Genomic DNA, 19,553 nt, shown 5'->3' on the forward strand with positions numbered 1-19,553 from the left:
GTTTAATGGAGTATATTTTCAGTGTTTCATGAGTCACTTATATTTTAGTATTAGTGTAAATGTTGTTCCTTTTATTATATCTAAGGTTCCCAAACACTGGAAGCACCTCTGAGTCTCTGAGAATCCCTGGTAGGTACAAAAATTATTAAGAGAATCTTGCTGAAGCAGGAGACTCTCTAAGTGGATTTTAAATGATGAACAGGAGTTGGATAAGCAGAGTAAAGTGAAGGAAGAAAGCAATGATAGGCACTTAGAAGATACTCAATAAAAAGCAGGCTATTTATTGATTGAATAGTCTGAGTAATGCCAAATGGAGGGAAGGATGGTATAATAAGAAGGCAGAGAGCAAAGCAACCTGACAGGAATGAAGAGTGCATGTTCAAATCAATTAAAACAAACAAATATTTATTAAGCCCTTTTAGTATGTAGTGCAGAGCATACCGGGGTGAATGTTGTCTGGATAACTGATAAATCAACAAGTATTTATTAAGCGCCTTCTGTGAACTATGTACTATATTAGGTATCAGGCATACAAATAGAGAAATGAGATGACATCTACCCTCAAAAAGTCTATATTCTACTGTAGGATACAGAATATATTGGGTAACAATGGTCAGAGAAGGGAATTTTGTTCTAGGCAATCTGAGGGATTGGGAATGGATCACATGGCAGTAGATTGTCATTCCTTTTTACATTGCAACATTAGGATTAATTTGATTATTGTTCTCAAAGCATGAGCAAGAAATAGAAGGGGAAGAGAAGGCAAAGTATAGGCAACAGGGCAGACATCAAGATGTTTGCAGTAAATAGGTCCTGGCATCTTGGTGAATAACTGGATGGGAGGTAAAGCATGATCTGAGCCAATAGGATATAGTTGATTATGTGACTTTTCCCTCATTTACCCTCCAGGCTGGATAGTTCATGCCCATGGTGAAATGCCAAAGTTGACTGGACAAACTTCCCTAGGGAAGAAATATTTGGTGTCTGGAATTCCCTGTTTGGAGTATTAGTCAAATGGGAAGAAAGGATCAGTGGAAGGACAGATGGATGGCAAGATGGCTAGATGACAAGAAGTAATATGACATCTTGAGACTTTCCTTTTAATCAGTTAATACAGAAACCCAAATGATCTTAGGACTGAAAAATCAACTGGACTTCATATGATTTGTTGAGGCAACTGCTACCATACACTGGTATAGGTGGGAGGGAGTACAGAAAAAGGGAAAGGAAACAGAAAGTGGTTAATATGTGTGGCATGTAAAAATGTAACAAAGGTAAACTGAGGCAAGTTTTCCAGGCAAGATAAAAATTATTAATAATGATGCTTATAACAATAAAAATGGATCACTGGCCACTTCAGCAAAATCAGGGACCTGAGCATGATTAATTCATTAGGCTAACAATAACAATAAATTGGGTCTATGGCCTCTCTCAATGACCTAACACCCCTAGTGAGAGACAACAGGGTCTTTTAAATCTAGGTATGTCCCTAGGTAAGATTGGCCTGACAGTAATATCATTTGAGGATTAGAGGAGGAAAGTGGGTTGGCTCTCAGGTGTGGCTGATCACCACCACTCCCTTAACTCTTCCAGTAATTTTGGTCATCAAATCAATACTACTCCAATCAGTATACCCCAACCCCTTAGATTTCCCCTTGGAAACCAAGTCGCCCCTAACTTTGATGAGGAAAAGCAAGAACAAGAGAGCTGTACCCTGGTGAGGGTCTCAGCCTGAGCTGGTTTTGTTTATGGGGTAAACAGAAGAAAGGGTCCTACATTAGACTAATTGGCAAACAGATGAGGGAGTTGGGTAGGAGTGATCAGATTATTCAGCCATGCCTTTAGTTGTGACTGGGAAAGAATGTCATTAGAGCTGGATTGGGAAATGGGGTTTGACAAAATGAAGAATAGGATGGGTTACAGTGTAATATTAGTTATTAAATAATACAGCATACTATTTTTTTCCTCAAAGTTACCTTATAATTCAATTTAATTATTTATCAAACATATGATAACATGTTAGGTGCAAGGAGATACAACAATAAAATGAGAAACAACCCCTATTCTTGAGGAACTTTGTCAACAGAAGGATGCACCATATATAAATACTAACTATAATATCAGTTTGACAATAATTAAATTTTTAAGAAAGCTCAGACCCAGTGGCCAAAGAGATTTAAATAGGGAAGATCCGCACTTCCCTGGAGACATATCAGAGGAGGATTCATGAAAGAGATCACACTAGGCCTTGAAAGAATGAGGGGATTTCAATAGATACTAGTCCTGGAAGGAGGACTGTCCATTTCAGTAATGGTAGATGGCTTAAACAAAGGCAAAGAAGAGGTAGCAGAGGATAGAGGTACTACATGAGACAGAATAGATACTATCTTCCTAAAGAAATTTATCATAAACAAGAGAATTAGATAAGAGATGATGTAAAATGGGAGTGGAGGATCAATTAACGTTACTGCAGATGCTAGGAGACCATCATAAGAAAGACTGACATGGAAGAATTGACTACAATCAATACCAGGGTTTCCCATTTCAGTGGGAACCAGCTTATATGTAGTCCTATAACATTTACTCATGACAATGACTCAATTATTTTTAATATTATTTAATGGATTGTTCATTTTCCTGCTTACCAACCAGGGAGGATTTCCTCTTATTACATAGTGGTAGAGGTTGTCCTTAGTAAATGAAATCACTATTGATGCAGTGTTTAAATCTGGCCCTTACTATAAACATGGCAATAAGAAATGAGAGTTAAATAGCTTGTTTAAATGTGCTAGATGTTTAAGGAGCCAATCCTATTTTACAAATCAATATGATTGAATTCTGCTGAGGAAACAAACAAAAAAAAAAGACTATGAAAAAATGTGTAGTTATTGGCTTGTAGCAAACCATCTTCATGAGGAAAAAAAAGTAAACATGACCAACACCTCCCCAACCCTCCCTCCCCCCCCAAAAAAAACCTCATGGCAACTTATAAGGTATCTTTATTTATTTATTTTTAATTGGACCTAAGATTTCATCAGGAGCCTCCTAGGAGAAACACCCTCTACTAATATACACCTTTTTTTCTTTTAGTAAGTTGCCCAAAACAACTGAGGTGATAAGTGTCTTGCCCAAAGTCACATAGCCATGATGTGGCAGAGGCAGGATTTGAACCCAGTCAGTCAATAAGCATTTATTAAGTGCCTATTATATTCCAGGCACTATGCTAACCTTCCTAACTCAAATTCCAGTTTTCTAGCTCTACAACATACTTCCTAGAATAGTATGTAGTGCAAACTAAAAATGCTGACCATCCCAGAATCATGTATACTAACTGATGTATACCAGAGAAATTAGTATATCCAATCCCATATTTGTTAAACCCTAGTATATGGAAAACCAGACTAGGAACGATATACAAAGCAATAGCTAGATCCAAATGATACAGACAAAGTGAAATTTTTTTCCCTACTCTCAAAGAACCTACTGGAGGGATACATGTCCTTTCAATTCATCAGTCAACATTTATTAAGCACTTATTATGTGTCAGTCTCTGTACTGCTATCCTTTCATCATCAATGACTACCAGGGAAAAGATGCCTCAAGGTATTCCCCTTTTCTCTTAGCACTTTGGATTTCATTTTCTTCTTATCTCATCCCTAAGTATCTACTCCTTTATCTCTAGCCCCTATTTCTCACCTTGCCAAGGCAAGATCAAATGTCAAGAAGCAATTGGAACGGAGAAGGGAATGTTAAATTCTGAAACTGATCCTCTATACTTTCTCCTATTAGAGCTGTTTCTTCAGGCCCTGCATTAGTGATCATCAATAATGTCTCCAGCGCTGTCCTTTCTTTTCATTGTCACCCACCAACTCTGAGGTATTCTTGGGTTTCCAATGCCACTGTAGCTTCTGAGATAAAATGCTTTGGATTGAATGAATGTAGTTTTCCTATGAAATGTAGCTGACTCCTCTTTTGTCACTTATGAGTGAATTTCTTTTCTCATCTAGGATCTAATTTCGTTTCTTTGTTTCATTCAAGAAGTATTTATCAAAGCCTGCTATGTGAAGAGGTACCTGGGAGGTACAGAGTTTAGAGACACAGTTCTGCTCTTAAAAAGTTTACAGGGCCATTCCAAGAAAAGCAGTAAAATCCACAAGTGTAGCTTCTGCTGAGGGATTTATAAACTCCAAGGAAGAAATGCATTACAAAGACATGAACTAAACAGAAAAGAGATAGGGTTAGCGCCTGAGGGCAGCAAAGCACTCAGCTTTCAAGTCAATCAGGATATCTGACTCTAAGCAGAAATCAGGTCACCAGAACCTAAGAAGGTTATGTAGAAGGAACTAAAAGAAACATCGGACACCAATAAGTTACTCAAACCAGGCAAGGACTTGATAACTGGTGATGAAAAAGACATGTTGTCAGATATATCATGTGAGGTAACAACAGTGATTTAATTCTTTCACAATCATTTAGGAGAATCAGGTAACATCATCATTAGCAGGAGGTTTAAGAGAAAACTCAGTGCTGGTACAATATTATCTGATGTGTGCTTTTCCAAAACCCTAGGCTCATGTCCTAAAATAAGAGATTCTATCCCTCAAAATACTGATTTTTTTTTAATGTTCTGACCTTTAAAAAAAATCTTCTCGCATGCAAAGTAAATTGATCTATTTATAATAAGCTGTTCAGCCATACGGATGATACATTTTTAAAAAAAAATCAAAACATTGGGAGGATTGCATAATTGTTAGGACTAACAATGTAAATGTTACAAAATAGCAATATTAAATGACATTAATTCAGTAAACTTTTATGGAGTACCTCTTATGTGCTAGGCCTTGTTCCAAGTGAATGTGGGAGAAGCAGACATAAATAAGACAGGCTCTGCCTTGAAGTAACTTAATTTTTTTTTTCCTTTTTTTAAGGCAATTGGGGTTAAGTGACTTGCCCAGGTCACACAGCTAGTAAGTGTCAAGTGTTTGGTCTGAGGTTGGATTTGAACTCAGGTCCTCCTGATTTCAGGGCCAGTGCTCTATCCACTGTGCCACCTAGCTGCTCCAGGAACTTAAAATTAAAATAGAAATTTTCCTGTCAGATTCATGAAAATGCTTATGTGATACTGATATTCAACAGGGAGCACCTTATAAGTTTGTATTTGATGTGCCCTAAGAAGTAATGTTTGGGCTCTGAGAGGCCTATGGTGCAAATTGCTCCTGGGACCAGAAAAATAACACTTGTGGTCCTTATCAGAGCCACTGCTGGCTGGTGTGCTACTGATGGCTATTTCAAATTCTGTGTATATGGGAATGGAAACAGCCTGCTTTCTATAGGGGAGTGGAGGTATCCTTCTTGTAATTCCCACTCTGCTTTTATTTCAATAGGTGCCAGCTTGCTGACCTCATAACAGGATGTAACATAACTTTTGATTTATTTATGTTTACTTACTGGCCATTGTTGCTAAGTTTTACATGTCATTTAATAGCTACTGTTTTGTACTTTTGCCCCAAGTAGTCTTAAAAAAATCTAGAAAACATAATTGTTAATTAGCTGACCTTGGACATGTCACTTAGACTTTAAGGCCTCATTGAGGGGCTAGATGGTCTTTGAGTTCCCTTCCAATTCTATGTCCATGATCTGTTGATGCTTAGTTTGGTTGGCTGATATCCAGAAGTTAGAGTGTGTGCTATTCTTCATGTACTGAGATGATATTGCCAACTCAACGTAAGTAGGACATACAGTTAGATTTTTTTCTCCACTTATGGAGATAGATTTTCAGGAACTGATTCTTGCTGTCTTGGTTTAACAGCACATATTTGTAAAATAGCTGGCAGAGGTTAGTGGTGTCCTGGTAACTGAATAATGCAATTATGGAACAGAGAGAAACCAACTGGCCTCTACAAAGATCAGACTTATATCTTTAGCCTTATTAACACAATGCTCCCAAGTGAGTTACCTGGTCATAATAAATTGAGGAATATTGAATATTAAATAATTGCCTGGCCATAGAAGTAGGTGTAGCATAATGAAGTAAACACTTGTAACTTTATTAGCAGGAAAAGAAGAAATAAAATGAAGAACAAAGGTTAAAGGAATTGAAAATAGTTCTAAAACAGGATTGAACTTTTAAAAACGTGGCATAAAATATTTCGGTAACTTTTGTAGAGGTTATGACTTAAAATGTTTCAATCATGTGATATCCTAAGAACTATTAAAATAAATGACAATAATATAAATAGAACAATTAAATATAGACTTAACAGCTTCAAGCCACAAGGATAGAGAAAATGAAGCATCTTTGTTTTTCATCTAAAAACACCAAGGTGAACTTAATTAAGAGTAGAAAAATGTCTGTTTTGGGAAACTAGAGATGGTAAGAGGATGAAAAATACTTAATAAAATGTTTTTTGTTTCTTTTCTGTAGCACCTTCAAAATTTCTGATCTCATTCCAAATGGACAAGAAACAGGAATAATTGATTTGACTATCGATTAACTCGGTTATAAGCTTTTGTCTATCCCACCATACAATTACATATATTTTATAATTTTCCCAAGGGAGCTCTGCCTGACCTGGTATATACTAGGAATGAAACCCATTAGAGTCAGTGATTCTCTCCAGATATGGGGTGTTGAAGAGTTGGATAGAGAAGGTGGGCTTGAAGGAAAGGGGCTCAAGAATAGTATAAGCCATTCTCTTACCAAATAAAAACTAAATATATGTGGCTTGAAAGAAGAGGAGTCATATTTCTTAGTCTTAAAATTCTTATATAGCTCTCTTTGTCCTCCTTTCTTTCATCCTAGAAATACCCCTTCTAAATGCATGCTGATATATTTTCAATCTTGACCAGACATTACAGTGATGTATAAAAAAGGAAGGTTGCTTCTAGGCTGGGCTATTCAACCACTAAGTGAAGCATTTTATTTCTATATTTATACCTGTGAGAGTTCCTCTCTCATAACCAATTTACAAGCCCTATTCCACCAAATAGAATAGAAACACATGGACATTAACAATAATTACAGTAAATGTGTCTTATTATCAAGGGGAAATTGGTAGATACTCAAAATACTATTAAGTGAGGATAGCACCAAATGATGTCAGGATTATATCTTAGCAACATTAAGCTAAGCAAAAAAAGAAAATTTTGACGTGCCTGTTAATTGCTCCTATGTTGCTTCAGTGACCAAGACTAGGATAGTGGGGAACAGATGGAACTAGAGGAGGCAATAAGAGGAAGGAGAGAAATGAGAGTAATAGGAAGAAGAAAAACAGGTAACAAATAGAGTGGTCAGTAAGAGGAGCATCACTCCCAGCCCTGCTCTAGTGAAGATCTCTCTCTCTCTCTCTCTCTCTCTCTCTCATCTCCCATTTCACCCCTGTGTCACAAAGGGACACTAAGCAACTTGAGGACAGGGTTAACAAGTGTTTACAAGAAATATTATTAAATCTGGCAAATGCAATTTTAACAGAATAAATTTAATACAGGAATAAAGGAAGTAAAGCTGGAGCAGGATAGAGACTATCCCTTCTTTCTCTTTGGAATGGCTTATTTTTCTGTTAGCTCCAGCTATTGGGGAGGGCACCTATGCTAAAAACAGACTTTTATAAGTCACAGGAATCTCCCAGTTCCTCCCAGTCCCAGAGATGGTAACTATAGCTGTGTTAGATGCTAGCTGCTGCCCCAATAGTGCTGATGCCATGGGATGACTACTACCTTACCCTTCTCTCCTGGAGAGTTTACAAACTCTTACCTTCCCCATGAGCAAAAAAATCCACTTCTCCTCTCCCACCCCTAATCTCCGCCAAGAAGGTTGGGTTATTTTCCTTTCTTCCCAAAGAGGGAAGAATTATAGGTCCCAGGTTGTTTTGTGGCCAGCTAGCCCTTTGTCAGGCAATTTTACAGGAATAATGGGAGAGGAACAATGAAAGGGCGTCAGAGAGGAGAAGGATGTTGAGCAGTAAAAACTTCTACCCCATACCATGAAGTATTTAAGCACAAAGAAAGCTTTTGATTGTTGACATATGAAGAATCACAGAATGTTAGAGCTGAAAGGGGCCTTAGAATTAAAATTCAAATGGAACCATCTTTGTAATATGGGAGTGGTAAGAAATGTACACAGTGAAGGTTGATTAAAGGCAATATTTTGATAACATCAAAGGAAATGACGTGTCTTTGGTTTTCTTATTAAAAAAAAAAAGTAGGTGAATTTATTTAAGCAGCTAGGTGGCACCATGGATAGTGTTGGACCTGGAATTAGGAAGCCCTGAGTTCAGATTCATTCTCAGAACAAATTCTGTAAAACTTGGACTCAATCAAAAAGCCACACCCAAGGTCCTAGAAGACTACATGTGGCCTCAAGGCTGCAGGTTCCCCACCCCTAATATACTATATATTGATTAGACAGAACTTCATTGTAGGACCAACTCAAATGAATACTGTTTAAGAAAAGAATGCTTCATTTATAGTTAATGTTTTATCCATTTTAATTTACAGAACTTCTTTCAAATAGTTAGCAACCTTCTAGATGAAGAAAACAAGGAAAAATGGGAAGATGCACAACAGGTAAGATGGATTGGGATGCTTTAAATAATATTTTCCAATTAAAGTTCTGAAAAATAGTCTTGAAATTAAATATTTAACTAACTGTTGGGATATTAGTGGTGGGGAACAAAAGAAGGAAGAGAAGAAGGAGCACCAAGCTTCAGTGGAAAGAATACTGGATAGGGAAGAAGAGGCCTTAAGTTCAAAATACTGGTTTGGCTAATTACACTGCTATATGGCCTTAGACAAGTTTCTCAACCTCTCTGGGCTTCAGTTTCCCCCATGCATAAAGCAATGAGTTGGACTAAATGTCTCCAGTCTACCTTTCAGATTTGATCCTATGAAGTCATGCAGATTTTCAACATGATGATCAGCACATGACTTGATGTCACACTTTGGACTGAATACTACTCTAGAATCCTGAAAGGATTTTCCTAATTTCAGTAATTTATTTCTCTTAGGAATGAATTCTTAACAACTTTGTGCTGCATAATCACTTTTCTCATGTTTACAGAAAGAAAAGCTGATTACTTTAAAATCAAACAGGAATACACTGGCAGAATACTTTGACTTTGACCACTTGTATTTGGTATTTACAACTGAATTATAACCTAATGAAGATCACCTATACAGGTTCAAAGCTTTACACTTAGCTAAGATTTGTAAAGGTGAAGGATAGCCCAAACATGAACATTTGTTTTGAATTTTCTTGCCCTTTCTCCTGACTTTTAGTAGTTTAGTAGTGGCCTCATATGTCTCTGCTAAATGTGTCTCTTTCCCCTGACTCCCATGTGCCTAATTATCAACAACAATTTCCTTTTAAAAACCATTAACATCAATTTTGTAGGGGTGGGCACTACCAACTTCAACTCCTACACACCTTTAGTAGGTAACTCATGCACTGTTATGGCTCAAAATTCACCCCCTCATGGGCAGCCTTCTGATGATAGCCCTCACTGAACTTCACTAGACTGGACCGTCAATGAAAATATTCACTTGATGGCTAGTCATGTACTTGAAGTTTATCAGAGAATACACTCCATTGATTACAAGCCTTTCAGAAACCAGAATCAGGATCACCTCCATAAAGCATTACAGTAGAATTTTCATCAAAAGTCAGTAACAATTTAATATCAATAAATTTTCTTCATCATGTAAAATATGGGTGAGGACCTACAGAGGGAAGAATTGTTATGTTAAAAATAAACATCCCAGAAAGAAAAATGACTTAACTGGACTCATTCCTCCTTACTACTATTAAGTATTCATAGTTGATAATGCAAACTTAAAAATAATATTTTGTGAGCCTTTTATGGGATATATCTTTACTGTTGACTTCATATCTATATAATAGTTTGTGTTCTGTCTTCTAAACCAAGTATAATTATTTTAATTTATTTTCAAAAGTACTTTTCAAAATTCTGTTTTCATAGAAAATTATGATTTTCCAGTAAATACATGAAAGAAATGAAATTTAAAGGATGCTCATTTTTTAAGTGAATTAATCCTAAAGAATATTAAAATTTAGTTAAACTCTAAGAATCCTTCTTCTAAGTCATTAATGAAGCCTTTAAAACCATTAATCTAAACCTCTAAAACCATTAATGAAAAATTAAGGTTGACAATCTTGCAATTTAATTTTTCAATCTAAACTTTTTTTTCATGGAAGCAGTGGTTGCTAGATGAGGAAATCAAGACTTGACCAGCAGAATAATTAGAGACTAAACAATTTTTGATTCCTGCTGCTATTCATGAATTGTTTAAAATTTTATAAGACCTATTAGGTCATATTCAAATAGAGGTCATATTCAAAAGTAATCTTATAGCTCCCCTCTGCCCTTGTTCTATGGAAACCCTCACCTAACACATTACTAGGAGATACAAACTCCTCTGTCCTAAGGAGTTAAATAATGCTCCTCTATTATGGAGAACAAAAGAGTTAATATTCCAGTGCCCCATGATACAACTTTTAGTTGCTGTTGCTGAATATCCATGTTACATGGGTTTCCACTACTTCCCCTTTGATAGGATCTCTAATGATGGTCCACCATTCGGAGATACAAATTCCATGTATTTTTATTATATGTAACAACTTGTACTACATCAATAAATATTTCTTTTATTGAGATACTGAATCTCTATTTCTTTCTAGTAGTTTAAATTACACACTTGTGTTTGGCTTGCTTTCACTGGAAAACCTCATTCACTGTAAGTAAATGGTTGGGTTTCCTTCAGAATACAGGTGCTTAGGCTAGGCACATCCTTCTTCTAGAGCACTGGAGACCATTAATTATGGGCATATTTAGAACAAATACAAACAAAGCTGCAATTCATCTGATTCTGTGATATACTGTGAGATTCTCAACATGAACAAATGGATAAATGGGGGCAGAACTTCTGTAGTCAATTCAAATCCCTAAATCCATACTCTGGTTACTTTTGATTTGGATTAATAAATAATCTTTCTTTATTGCTTTCCAGAAGAAAATGTTTAATTTATTTTTTTAAATAGAGATGCTAAATAGTAAATGTTTGCAACTATGCTAAAAAAGATACAATATTTTATATGAAAACTCATAAACCCCCTCCCCCTGAATTTTTTGTATAAAGGACTAATTAGAGATCTTAGTGAGAAGACATACTTCCAAATTTTTCTAGGTTGATGCAATATTAATACTCTGCCTTTAGAAAAATAAAGATATACTTCAAACCACAGCAGAATAAAACCCTTTCTGCATTTGGAAGACTCTACTACATAAAATGTTACATATGATGACATTGTTTTATGGAATTTCTAGGGAGGAAACTCTTCCTTCTAATAAACAACTTTTCTGCAACTGGGGCGAGTTTGAGGGGAGTTCGGTACTCTGCCCTCTAGTCCTCCAATCAGAGAGGAGAGGAGATTTGCTTTAGTGGTGATGAGATCTGATTTAATGTTGGTGATATCAGAAATGATGAGCTTATCCTGGGAGGGATAGCTTGGTCCTAGTTTAACCAGACAGAGCAGCAGATGCAAAGCAGAGTGAGCTGACAGTCCAGCTCTCTCTCGCCTATCCACTTCTTCCCATGCATATATATATAAAATGGTATGTGTGTACATAGAAATTAGCATTATTTGCAAGGAATTAATAATAATTTTTTGAAGATGAGAAAGGAAAATGCCTTGTTTTCAAGCCTGGGAATAAAAAGAACTGAGTTCTAGCCTCAATTCTGCTACCAGTTAGTTGTTTTATCTTAATAAGCCACTTATTCCCTCTCAGCTTCCATTTTCTAATACAGAAAATAAAGAGGTTAGAGGTTAGGTGGTCTCCAAGGATCCATTTGACTCCAAAATTCTATTATTGACCTGAAAACATGCTACACTATTATGAAAAAAGATCATGCTCTAGAAAGTGTTCTTTTATGGACTGTTGGCATCATAAGTCCCTTTGCCAGTGCCCCAATTAATTCATTTGTGTCTTTATGTGCCATATGTTCAAGTCAGTCAGAAAATGCATTTATCTGTGGAAGGACTGGCTATGCCAGTAAATAATATTAAGTGATTTTCATGGTGCTATTTTCCAGAAGTAAAGTTTGTGGAGGCTTTTGAGGCTAATGTGATTAAGTAAAAAATCATCTTCTAAGTCTACACAAATAGAGTGCCTGCTGTCTACTCTGCCCAAGCTCCATTCCTACCCCAGCTCCTTGGTGTCAGTACCGTGTTCTTTGCCACTCATCAATATCTCTCATAACCTTTTATAGGGTTTTGCAAATCCATATACTCCAATCTGGAAATAAAGCACTTATTTTAGAGAGAGTCAGAAGCTGGTAATGAAAAAGAGTAAGGACAGGGATAGGTGCAAAGTTGGTTATTTCATTGGTATAGGGAATTCCTAGATGAAGGAATTTCTTCGAATGATGAAGGTCAGCACCTTTTCTTTAATATACAGTTTTAAAGAGTTGCTTAGAACACTGAAAGGTTGTTAGTTGCCAAGAGTCACACAACCAATATGTGTCAGAGTTGGAGCTTAAACCAAGGTTTTCCTAAACTCTGAAATCAGTTCTCTATGCATTACCCCATTCTGCCTCTTGGTGAAGAATAAACAATGTAAAATATCTAACTTCAAACATTTTTTCTCCATACAACTTATCAATCTAGATGCCATCGGATCAAAGTAATGACCCTTAAGGATAAAATTTTGACTATTTTATTAGTCATGCGTACTAAAAGCTAGCAATAACAATAATGATAATAGTAATAGCAAAAACAAATAACTAGCATTGTACGTATCTCTTTAAGGTTTGCAAAGTGCTTTACAAATTTTATCTCATTTTATTTTGGCAACAACCACCTATATCCTATATACACCTATATATAGCTATATCCCTATTTTAGTGGTGAGAAAACTGAGGCAGACAGAGGATAAATGACTTTCCCAAGGTCACAATGCTGCTAAGTGTCTGAGGCTGGATTTTGACTCAGGTCTTCCTGACTCCAAGTCTAGTACTCTATTCACTGTACCATGTAGCTGCCCCACTTTATTTTCTACTAAGACTCTACTTTTGTTTGCATCAGCCCACTTTTAGGGGAATAAAGGGGATTTTGTTACACAAATTTGGGAAGGTAAAGATGAATTCCAAACTTACTATATTATAATTGCTTTATTTTTGGAAGTGAATGCTCTCCTTTCCTTTTGTTCTGCACCCTACCTGTGAGCAAGCATGACTTACTAAAATTAAAAGCTAAAATTAAAGATTCAGAGTTGTTTTTCTCCAACGTTGTGTTTAAGCAATTGCAATAACAAGAAATCCATCAACAGCTATTTTTGTTTGTTTGCTTCCGAGTTGACAATCCTTAAATGTGTTGCTTTTTTTTGTCATGGATGATTAATCATTGCTACACACTGCTATAAAGTTCCACTTACTGTGATAATGCTGGCATCTTTTCTGTTAATAGCTCGAAGTCATTGGTTCACAAACTTCTTTAATACCAAACAGTTCTTTGCATATTCCATGTCCTTCTTAAAACAGAATGGAGATTTGTCCTTAAGGATTCTAGATTTATAGGAGGTAGTGCTATTTTTCATATGATTTTTGCTTGTTTCTGTAGATCTACCCAGGCTCCATAGAATTAATGCAGGTGATTGAAGATTTTATACACATTGTTGGAATGGGGATGATGGACTTTCAGAATTCATATCTAATGACTGGAAATGTAGGTAAGAAATAGGAATATATTTTGTCAAACTCATACTTTTACTGAAAATCACAAATTGCAAGTATGCACTCTATACATTGTCATGCTTAATGTGTGCAATTTACATAGGTCTATATACCCAAGAATATTTCAGTACATATGCCACAGCTAGTTTGTAGCTGTGCTTTATCCTTGATATATATGCAGTGAGTATAACTCATATTACATATTGATTATGTGTATTTGTGTAGATTGTAGACATACGTATACATACATATCTACAAATATCTAATCTACTACAATCCTATTTTTTAAAGGTGAGAAAAAATAAGATCTCTTAAGCATTATGTAAAGATAATATATAGCATATATAATATACATATATGTATATATACCTAGTTTTTAACAAATGCTTCCTATTGCCACATGCAAAACACACATATGTATATTTACACACACACACACACACATATATATATATAAAATTGAAGAGGTGCATATATATGTGTGTTCACATGTTTATATTATCCATAGGCATGGCACATATATTCTGGTATTCCTGTCTATTGATTGTCTGATTTAATTTCAGTATATCTACACAATGTATTTGGTAAGTCTTCATATTATTCCTTACAATATGACTACAAAATCTAATTATTTGGTTTCAGTTATCTTCCTCAAGTGCTGATTCTGTATATATTAAAGAGCTTTTCAGGTATTCACTTAATGTCTCCAATATTACTGCAGTCATGGAGGTTTCCATGACCCACTTCCCAAGACTCTGTGGATCCCTCAGATCCCTCTAAACTAGTTATGCATTTATTTAAAGAGTAGTACAGTGTAAGAACCTATAAAATTCAGAACATGTTTTTTCTCATAGTGAGTTGTTCTTAGCATTATATATTCTCCAGTGGGGTTTAGTTACACCATATAGCAACACAGATAGTTTTATAGCACCATAATTACATCAAGAGTCAACTGATAGTTATAATAACCAAAATTTGCTTTCTATTCCCAGTGTTAGAACCAGCAAGGACAAATAAATTATCTTCTTAAATGCTATACATACTGAGTTAGGAGTATAGTAATTTCATTTTTATGTTTCTTGTACCCTCCTTCTATGACACATCTGTGACTATGCATAGAATAATTTACCAGTTGTAAAACCTAAGTTACTGGACTTTCCTAATTTGTTTGTGTTTTTATATAGTTAATGAAGAAACTAAAACAAATATGTAGTCATATCTTGAGAATTATAAGTGTACCAGTTTCAAGCCAAGTCTCTAAAGCTCATTTTCTATTCAGCCACATGCAAAAATTACATATGTGTGTATGTATGTATGTATGTGCATATATGTCTATGAGTGTAGATTATTATATGGACAAAAGAAGCTCTTAGTTGGTGGTGAATAGGGAGGTGGGAAAAGTAGTAGTACTAGTATTATTATTCATTAGCACCAGTTGGCTAATCCAAGATTCAAAAGCAATCATTTTCCTTCATAGTCAACAATTAGCCAAGGAAATGTTGAATTAAAATACTTAGATAACATTATCCAGACACATTTCTAAAGTATTTCCTGGCTCATTTATATAAGAATATACATCAATCACACTCCCTGCTATCTGAGAACTATTAGCCACATACACTCATTCCTATCACTTATGGTAGTGTATTACTCCCACTCCTAGAACATAGGAGAGTGAATGTCATTTATCTCTGTACCTTGTACATAGCAGTGACTTATTAAATGTTGAATTCAGTTCAATGAAATGGGAAGTAAAGCAGTCACTTATCTTCCAATTTTTAGCTTCCAATAGCCTTCTGTTACTTAGATACTCAAATGGTTCTATGATCTCATCAGGGTGGATATTCTGTTCAGGAATGAACATTGTGCCCCATCTGCACCTGCCCATGCAGGATTCCTCTCATCTCTATCACCATAGAAGTTCATCAAGGATTTACCCAACATACTAAAGCCTTCCTCACTTTCTCTAAAGAAGGATACCAGTGAAGTAGAAAAGTGGGCTATCAGTTATTCCTCATTCTGGCCATCTAAGCAATGCAGTTTTTTTAAACTTAAATTCTTTTGGTGACCTACTTTTTTCTCTTTCTTTTTAATAGTTCTTTAATTGTTCCATATTGTAGTTTACCTCTCCATTGCCTTCTGAATTATACTCAGTTTATGACTTACAATCACCCTGGTAGATTATTTATTGGTACTAAAAAGTCTGGCTTTTATTTCAGCAAGAAATGTACGGTCAATACAGGAGTTTTGAAATTGTTCATAGTCCAAACTAATCTCCTCCACCAACTCACTCTCCATTTGCAATATCTTTTCAAGGTATATTTTAATGAATGAGCACTGTGGATTATATATCTATCTCTGTGCTATAGTCTAGAGTCTAGACTAGACAATAGGCATTCTTCATCCTCTTGATTTTTCTTATGTGGCTAGTTAGGCCAAATTTTTCTGAGTGGTTATAAACCTTATTCAGGAGACTCATCAGTGTTCTAGAGATTGGTAGAAATACTACATTATGCATGACAGGACTACTATGGAAGTGTTTTGCATGACTACACATCTATAACCTATATCAAGATGCTTGCCTTTTCAATGAGGGTGGGTGGGGAGGCAGGAAGGGAGAAAATTTGTAACCCAAAGTTTTAAAAACACTTGTTAAAAATTTTAAAAAAATTTAAAAAAAAAGAAATGCTATGTTATGCCGAACAGCAACATCTGAATGACCTCTCCTTGCCTTCCAACTTAATCTCTGTGCTAGATCTCCTCCATGAGAGTGTTGAACACAAAACACATATCTACCAATTTTATATCTTATAGGATAGTAAATATCAGAAGGTCATCAAATAAGGTTTTCTCCATTAAGCTTTCCGGAATATTGTAAATTTTGTATATATGCATGGGAAGTCACTTTATTGGAAGAAAGTCTTTAAGATAGTGTTTTATTCAAAAGATAATCATAAAGGAATATTGAATTCTGTTGTGTGATTTTAAAAAAAAATCTTGCCTGTTTCCTACTAACAACTTGATCAAGGATTCCTTCAGGACATGCATGTTATTTTCATAAAATTTTTATATAACTCAGAAAAAGACATAGAGATCTTAAACATCTTTTTTGATATTAATAAGGCCCAAGATATTTTCTGTATCTTTGGCATTTCTCCCACCTTCATATACTTTATGAATTGATCCATCAATGCTTTTATAGTTACATTAAACCATGCACAGATCTTCTCTAAGCACATTTGGTCAATTGCTTTAATATATTAATCTTGTGTCTGTATGCATTTAATTTTTGAATAGTCTTTAATCTTTATTTGTTATTGTTGTTCAGTCCTTTTCAGTTGTGTCCAACTCTATGGGACATCATTTGGGATTTTCTTGGCAAAGATACTGCAGTCATTTGCCATTTACTTCTCTAACTCATTTTACAGATAAGGAAACTGAGGCAAACAGGGTTAATTAACTTTCCCAGAGTCACAGAGCTAGTAAGTATCTAAGGCTGGATTTGAGCTTAGGACTTCCTGACTCCAGACCCAGCACTCTATCTAGTAATAAACTCTAAATTGGATAGGGGATTTGCATGTGGTTCTTGTCACTGGCATATATTAGTCCCTCAAATTAATTTCATGAATCCACATTAAGTTTTCTAAAACTCAATGTCTATTAGGATTCAGTGAAGTACAGTTAAGCCTTAAAATTGCAAATTTGTAGCATAGCTTTAAGTGGCTTAACTAGAAGTACCCAGTGAATCAATAACAGAAAGTTCTTATTCATAGAAAACCTCTCTTCTCCCTTTGTGAGTCATTATGTAATATGATCACATAACACTCAAATCCAGTGTTTCTTTGAGAAAAAGAAACAGCAAAGAAATTGATCATATAATTAAGCAATTTTATTGATAGGGAACTCTGAAACAGACCCTTGCAAGGTGAAAACTAAAAGGTAAATAAAAAAGAAAGGCACTGAAAAGTTAAAAACTATTTTTAAATGCCTTATTAAATACCCCTCCCCCTAAAAATACATACTAATGCCCAAAGTCATGATAAGGGAAATAACCCAGTATTAACTGGCAAAAACAAAGCACACATTTAGAGAGGAAAAGGCATCTTTCAAAACTCAAAAAAACCCACATAATTGAGTAGCATAGGGCAATATGTAAAGTGTGATATTGTCAAGTACAAAGCAGAAAATTAGTAAGCTAATGCTAATCAGTATACCAGAAAAAAAAAAAAAAAACTTGAAGAGCATCTTGTGAGGCCCTACAAGGGACCTGACTGGTTTTTAAGGCAAGTCAAGGAAAAGAAGTCAGCTGCAGCATTATTGAGATCATTTGATAATAACTGACTAGATGGTGCCGACATGGATGAAAATGAGGTCACACGGAATGAGGAAAGATGGATCCTGGAAATTTCTATGGAGACAGAGATTTAAGCATAGATAGGTTTTGAGGTACAGGAAACCAGAAAGAAGCATTTTGATTAACTTTGGGTTAAAGAAGAGAAATCTAGACCAAGACAAGGCCAGTAGAAGCCTGGACTTTCTTCGACTATAAAATTGATTAAGGGGTGAACAATGTTATTATTTTCCTCTTAGTTTCATTTTTTCCTTTTGACTATCTCTCAACTTTTCTTAATACTTCTGCTTTCCTCTTTCCCTCTAGATTAGGAATTCCAAGGTATATGTGGATGTATTTCAAAGGGTTTGTGAACTTAAATGGGGGAAAATTATATCTTTTTTTAATCGATCTTTATCTGAAATCCAGCATTTTCTTCAATTGTATCTTTATTTTTTAGAGAAAATTATTCTGAGAAGGGGTCTATAGGCTTCAGCAAACCATCAAAGGAGTTCATGATATGAAAAAAGGTTGAGTCTTTTTCCTAGTTGTTTCTTCTTCCTTAACTTCAGTAGAAATCAATAAATATTTCTATAGAACATTGAACATTGCCTCTCAAGTATAAAAGAGCTATTTCAGTTTCCAGGATTTCTATGGGTCCACATACACTCAACATCATAGCTCATAAGCCACCATCTGTGTGATTACTTTTACTAGTCAGCCAGATGACTGAATTAGTTTGAAACAAAGACAATTAAATTGTTTGAAAAACAGCAATAGTCTTCTTCCCCCATAACATTAGGGCACACTTTCTCATGAATGTATGCACTACCTATGGGAAGAGTTGACATACCTAGAACTTAAGTATGAGGAGGCCACCCATATGGAACATGTATGGCCATGGCCCATGCATGGAAGGGTGCACATGTATGGAACACACGTGGCAACTTATGCCTCTTGTAGTAAAGGGCCATCTATGTCTTCTGATGATGTCATTGTGCTGCTTTGCTTGGTATATCCCTTTAAGACACAGTACCAGCTCTCATTGCTTCCTGCTGAGATTATGTCCCTGCTGCTTTCTATTTAGCTGTTCTGTTTTTGTTATTAACTCTTGTCCATAACAGCAGTTGGTTCTACCACACATTTTTAATATAGTTGTTGGATTGAGTGTTTTCCCCTTGTATCCTAGAGATGGAGGTTCATTTCTCTAAGTAAGGAAAAAAGCCCTCACACCCCTCATCGTTGAAGTGGAGGGGAAAGGGGAAAAGGAGGGTCTTCGTCCATGTATAACTTTCTCCAAGAGACAAGAGGTCTTTCATCTCCCAGAGTCTTAACCCTAGTGACTAAGTTCTTTTGAAGTACTGACCAGACAGTCAGATAATTAGTATCTTTGCCCATTTAGTCTATCTTTGAACATACTTCAATTTGCTAATAGGATCAGCATGTCTAGCCCCTATTTGACTTGGGATTAAAAAAC

At 35.6% G+C, this 19,553-nt stretch overlaps 1 protein-coding gene across 1 annotated transcript in view; it reads left to right on the forward strand.

Annotated features, from left to right (window-relative positions):
• The window catches only part of ADGRB3 (adhesion G protein-coupled receptor B3), a 902,542-nt gene that overhangs the window by 433,596 nt on the left and 449,393 nt on the right, over positions 1–19,553 (forward strand). The window contains exons 10-11 of the mRNA XM_027852945.1: positions 8,497–8,565; positions 13,634–13,742. Coding sequence (XP_027708746.1) covers positions 8,497–8,565; positions 13,634–13,742 — 178 coding nt within the window. The remainder of the gene's footprint in view (positions 1–8,496; positions 8,566–13,633; positions 13,743–19,553) is intronic.

This window comes from Vombatus ursinus, unplaced genomic scaffold (genome assembly GCF_900497805.2).
Source record: "Vombatus ursinus unplaced genomic scaffold, bare-nosed wombat genome assembly UNPS02009835.1, whole genome shotgun sequence".
Taxonomy (NCBI): domain Eukaryota; kingdom Metazoa; phylum Chordata; class Mammalia; order Diprotodontia; family Vombatidae; genus Vombatus; species Vombatus ursinus.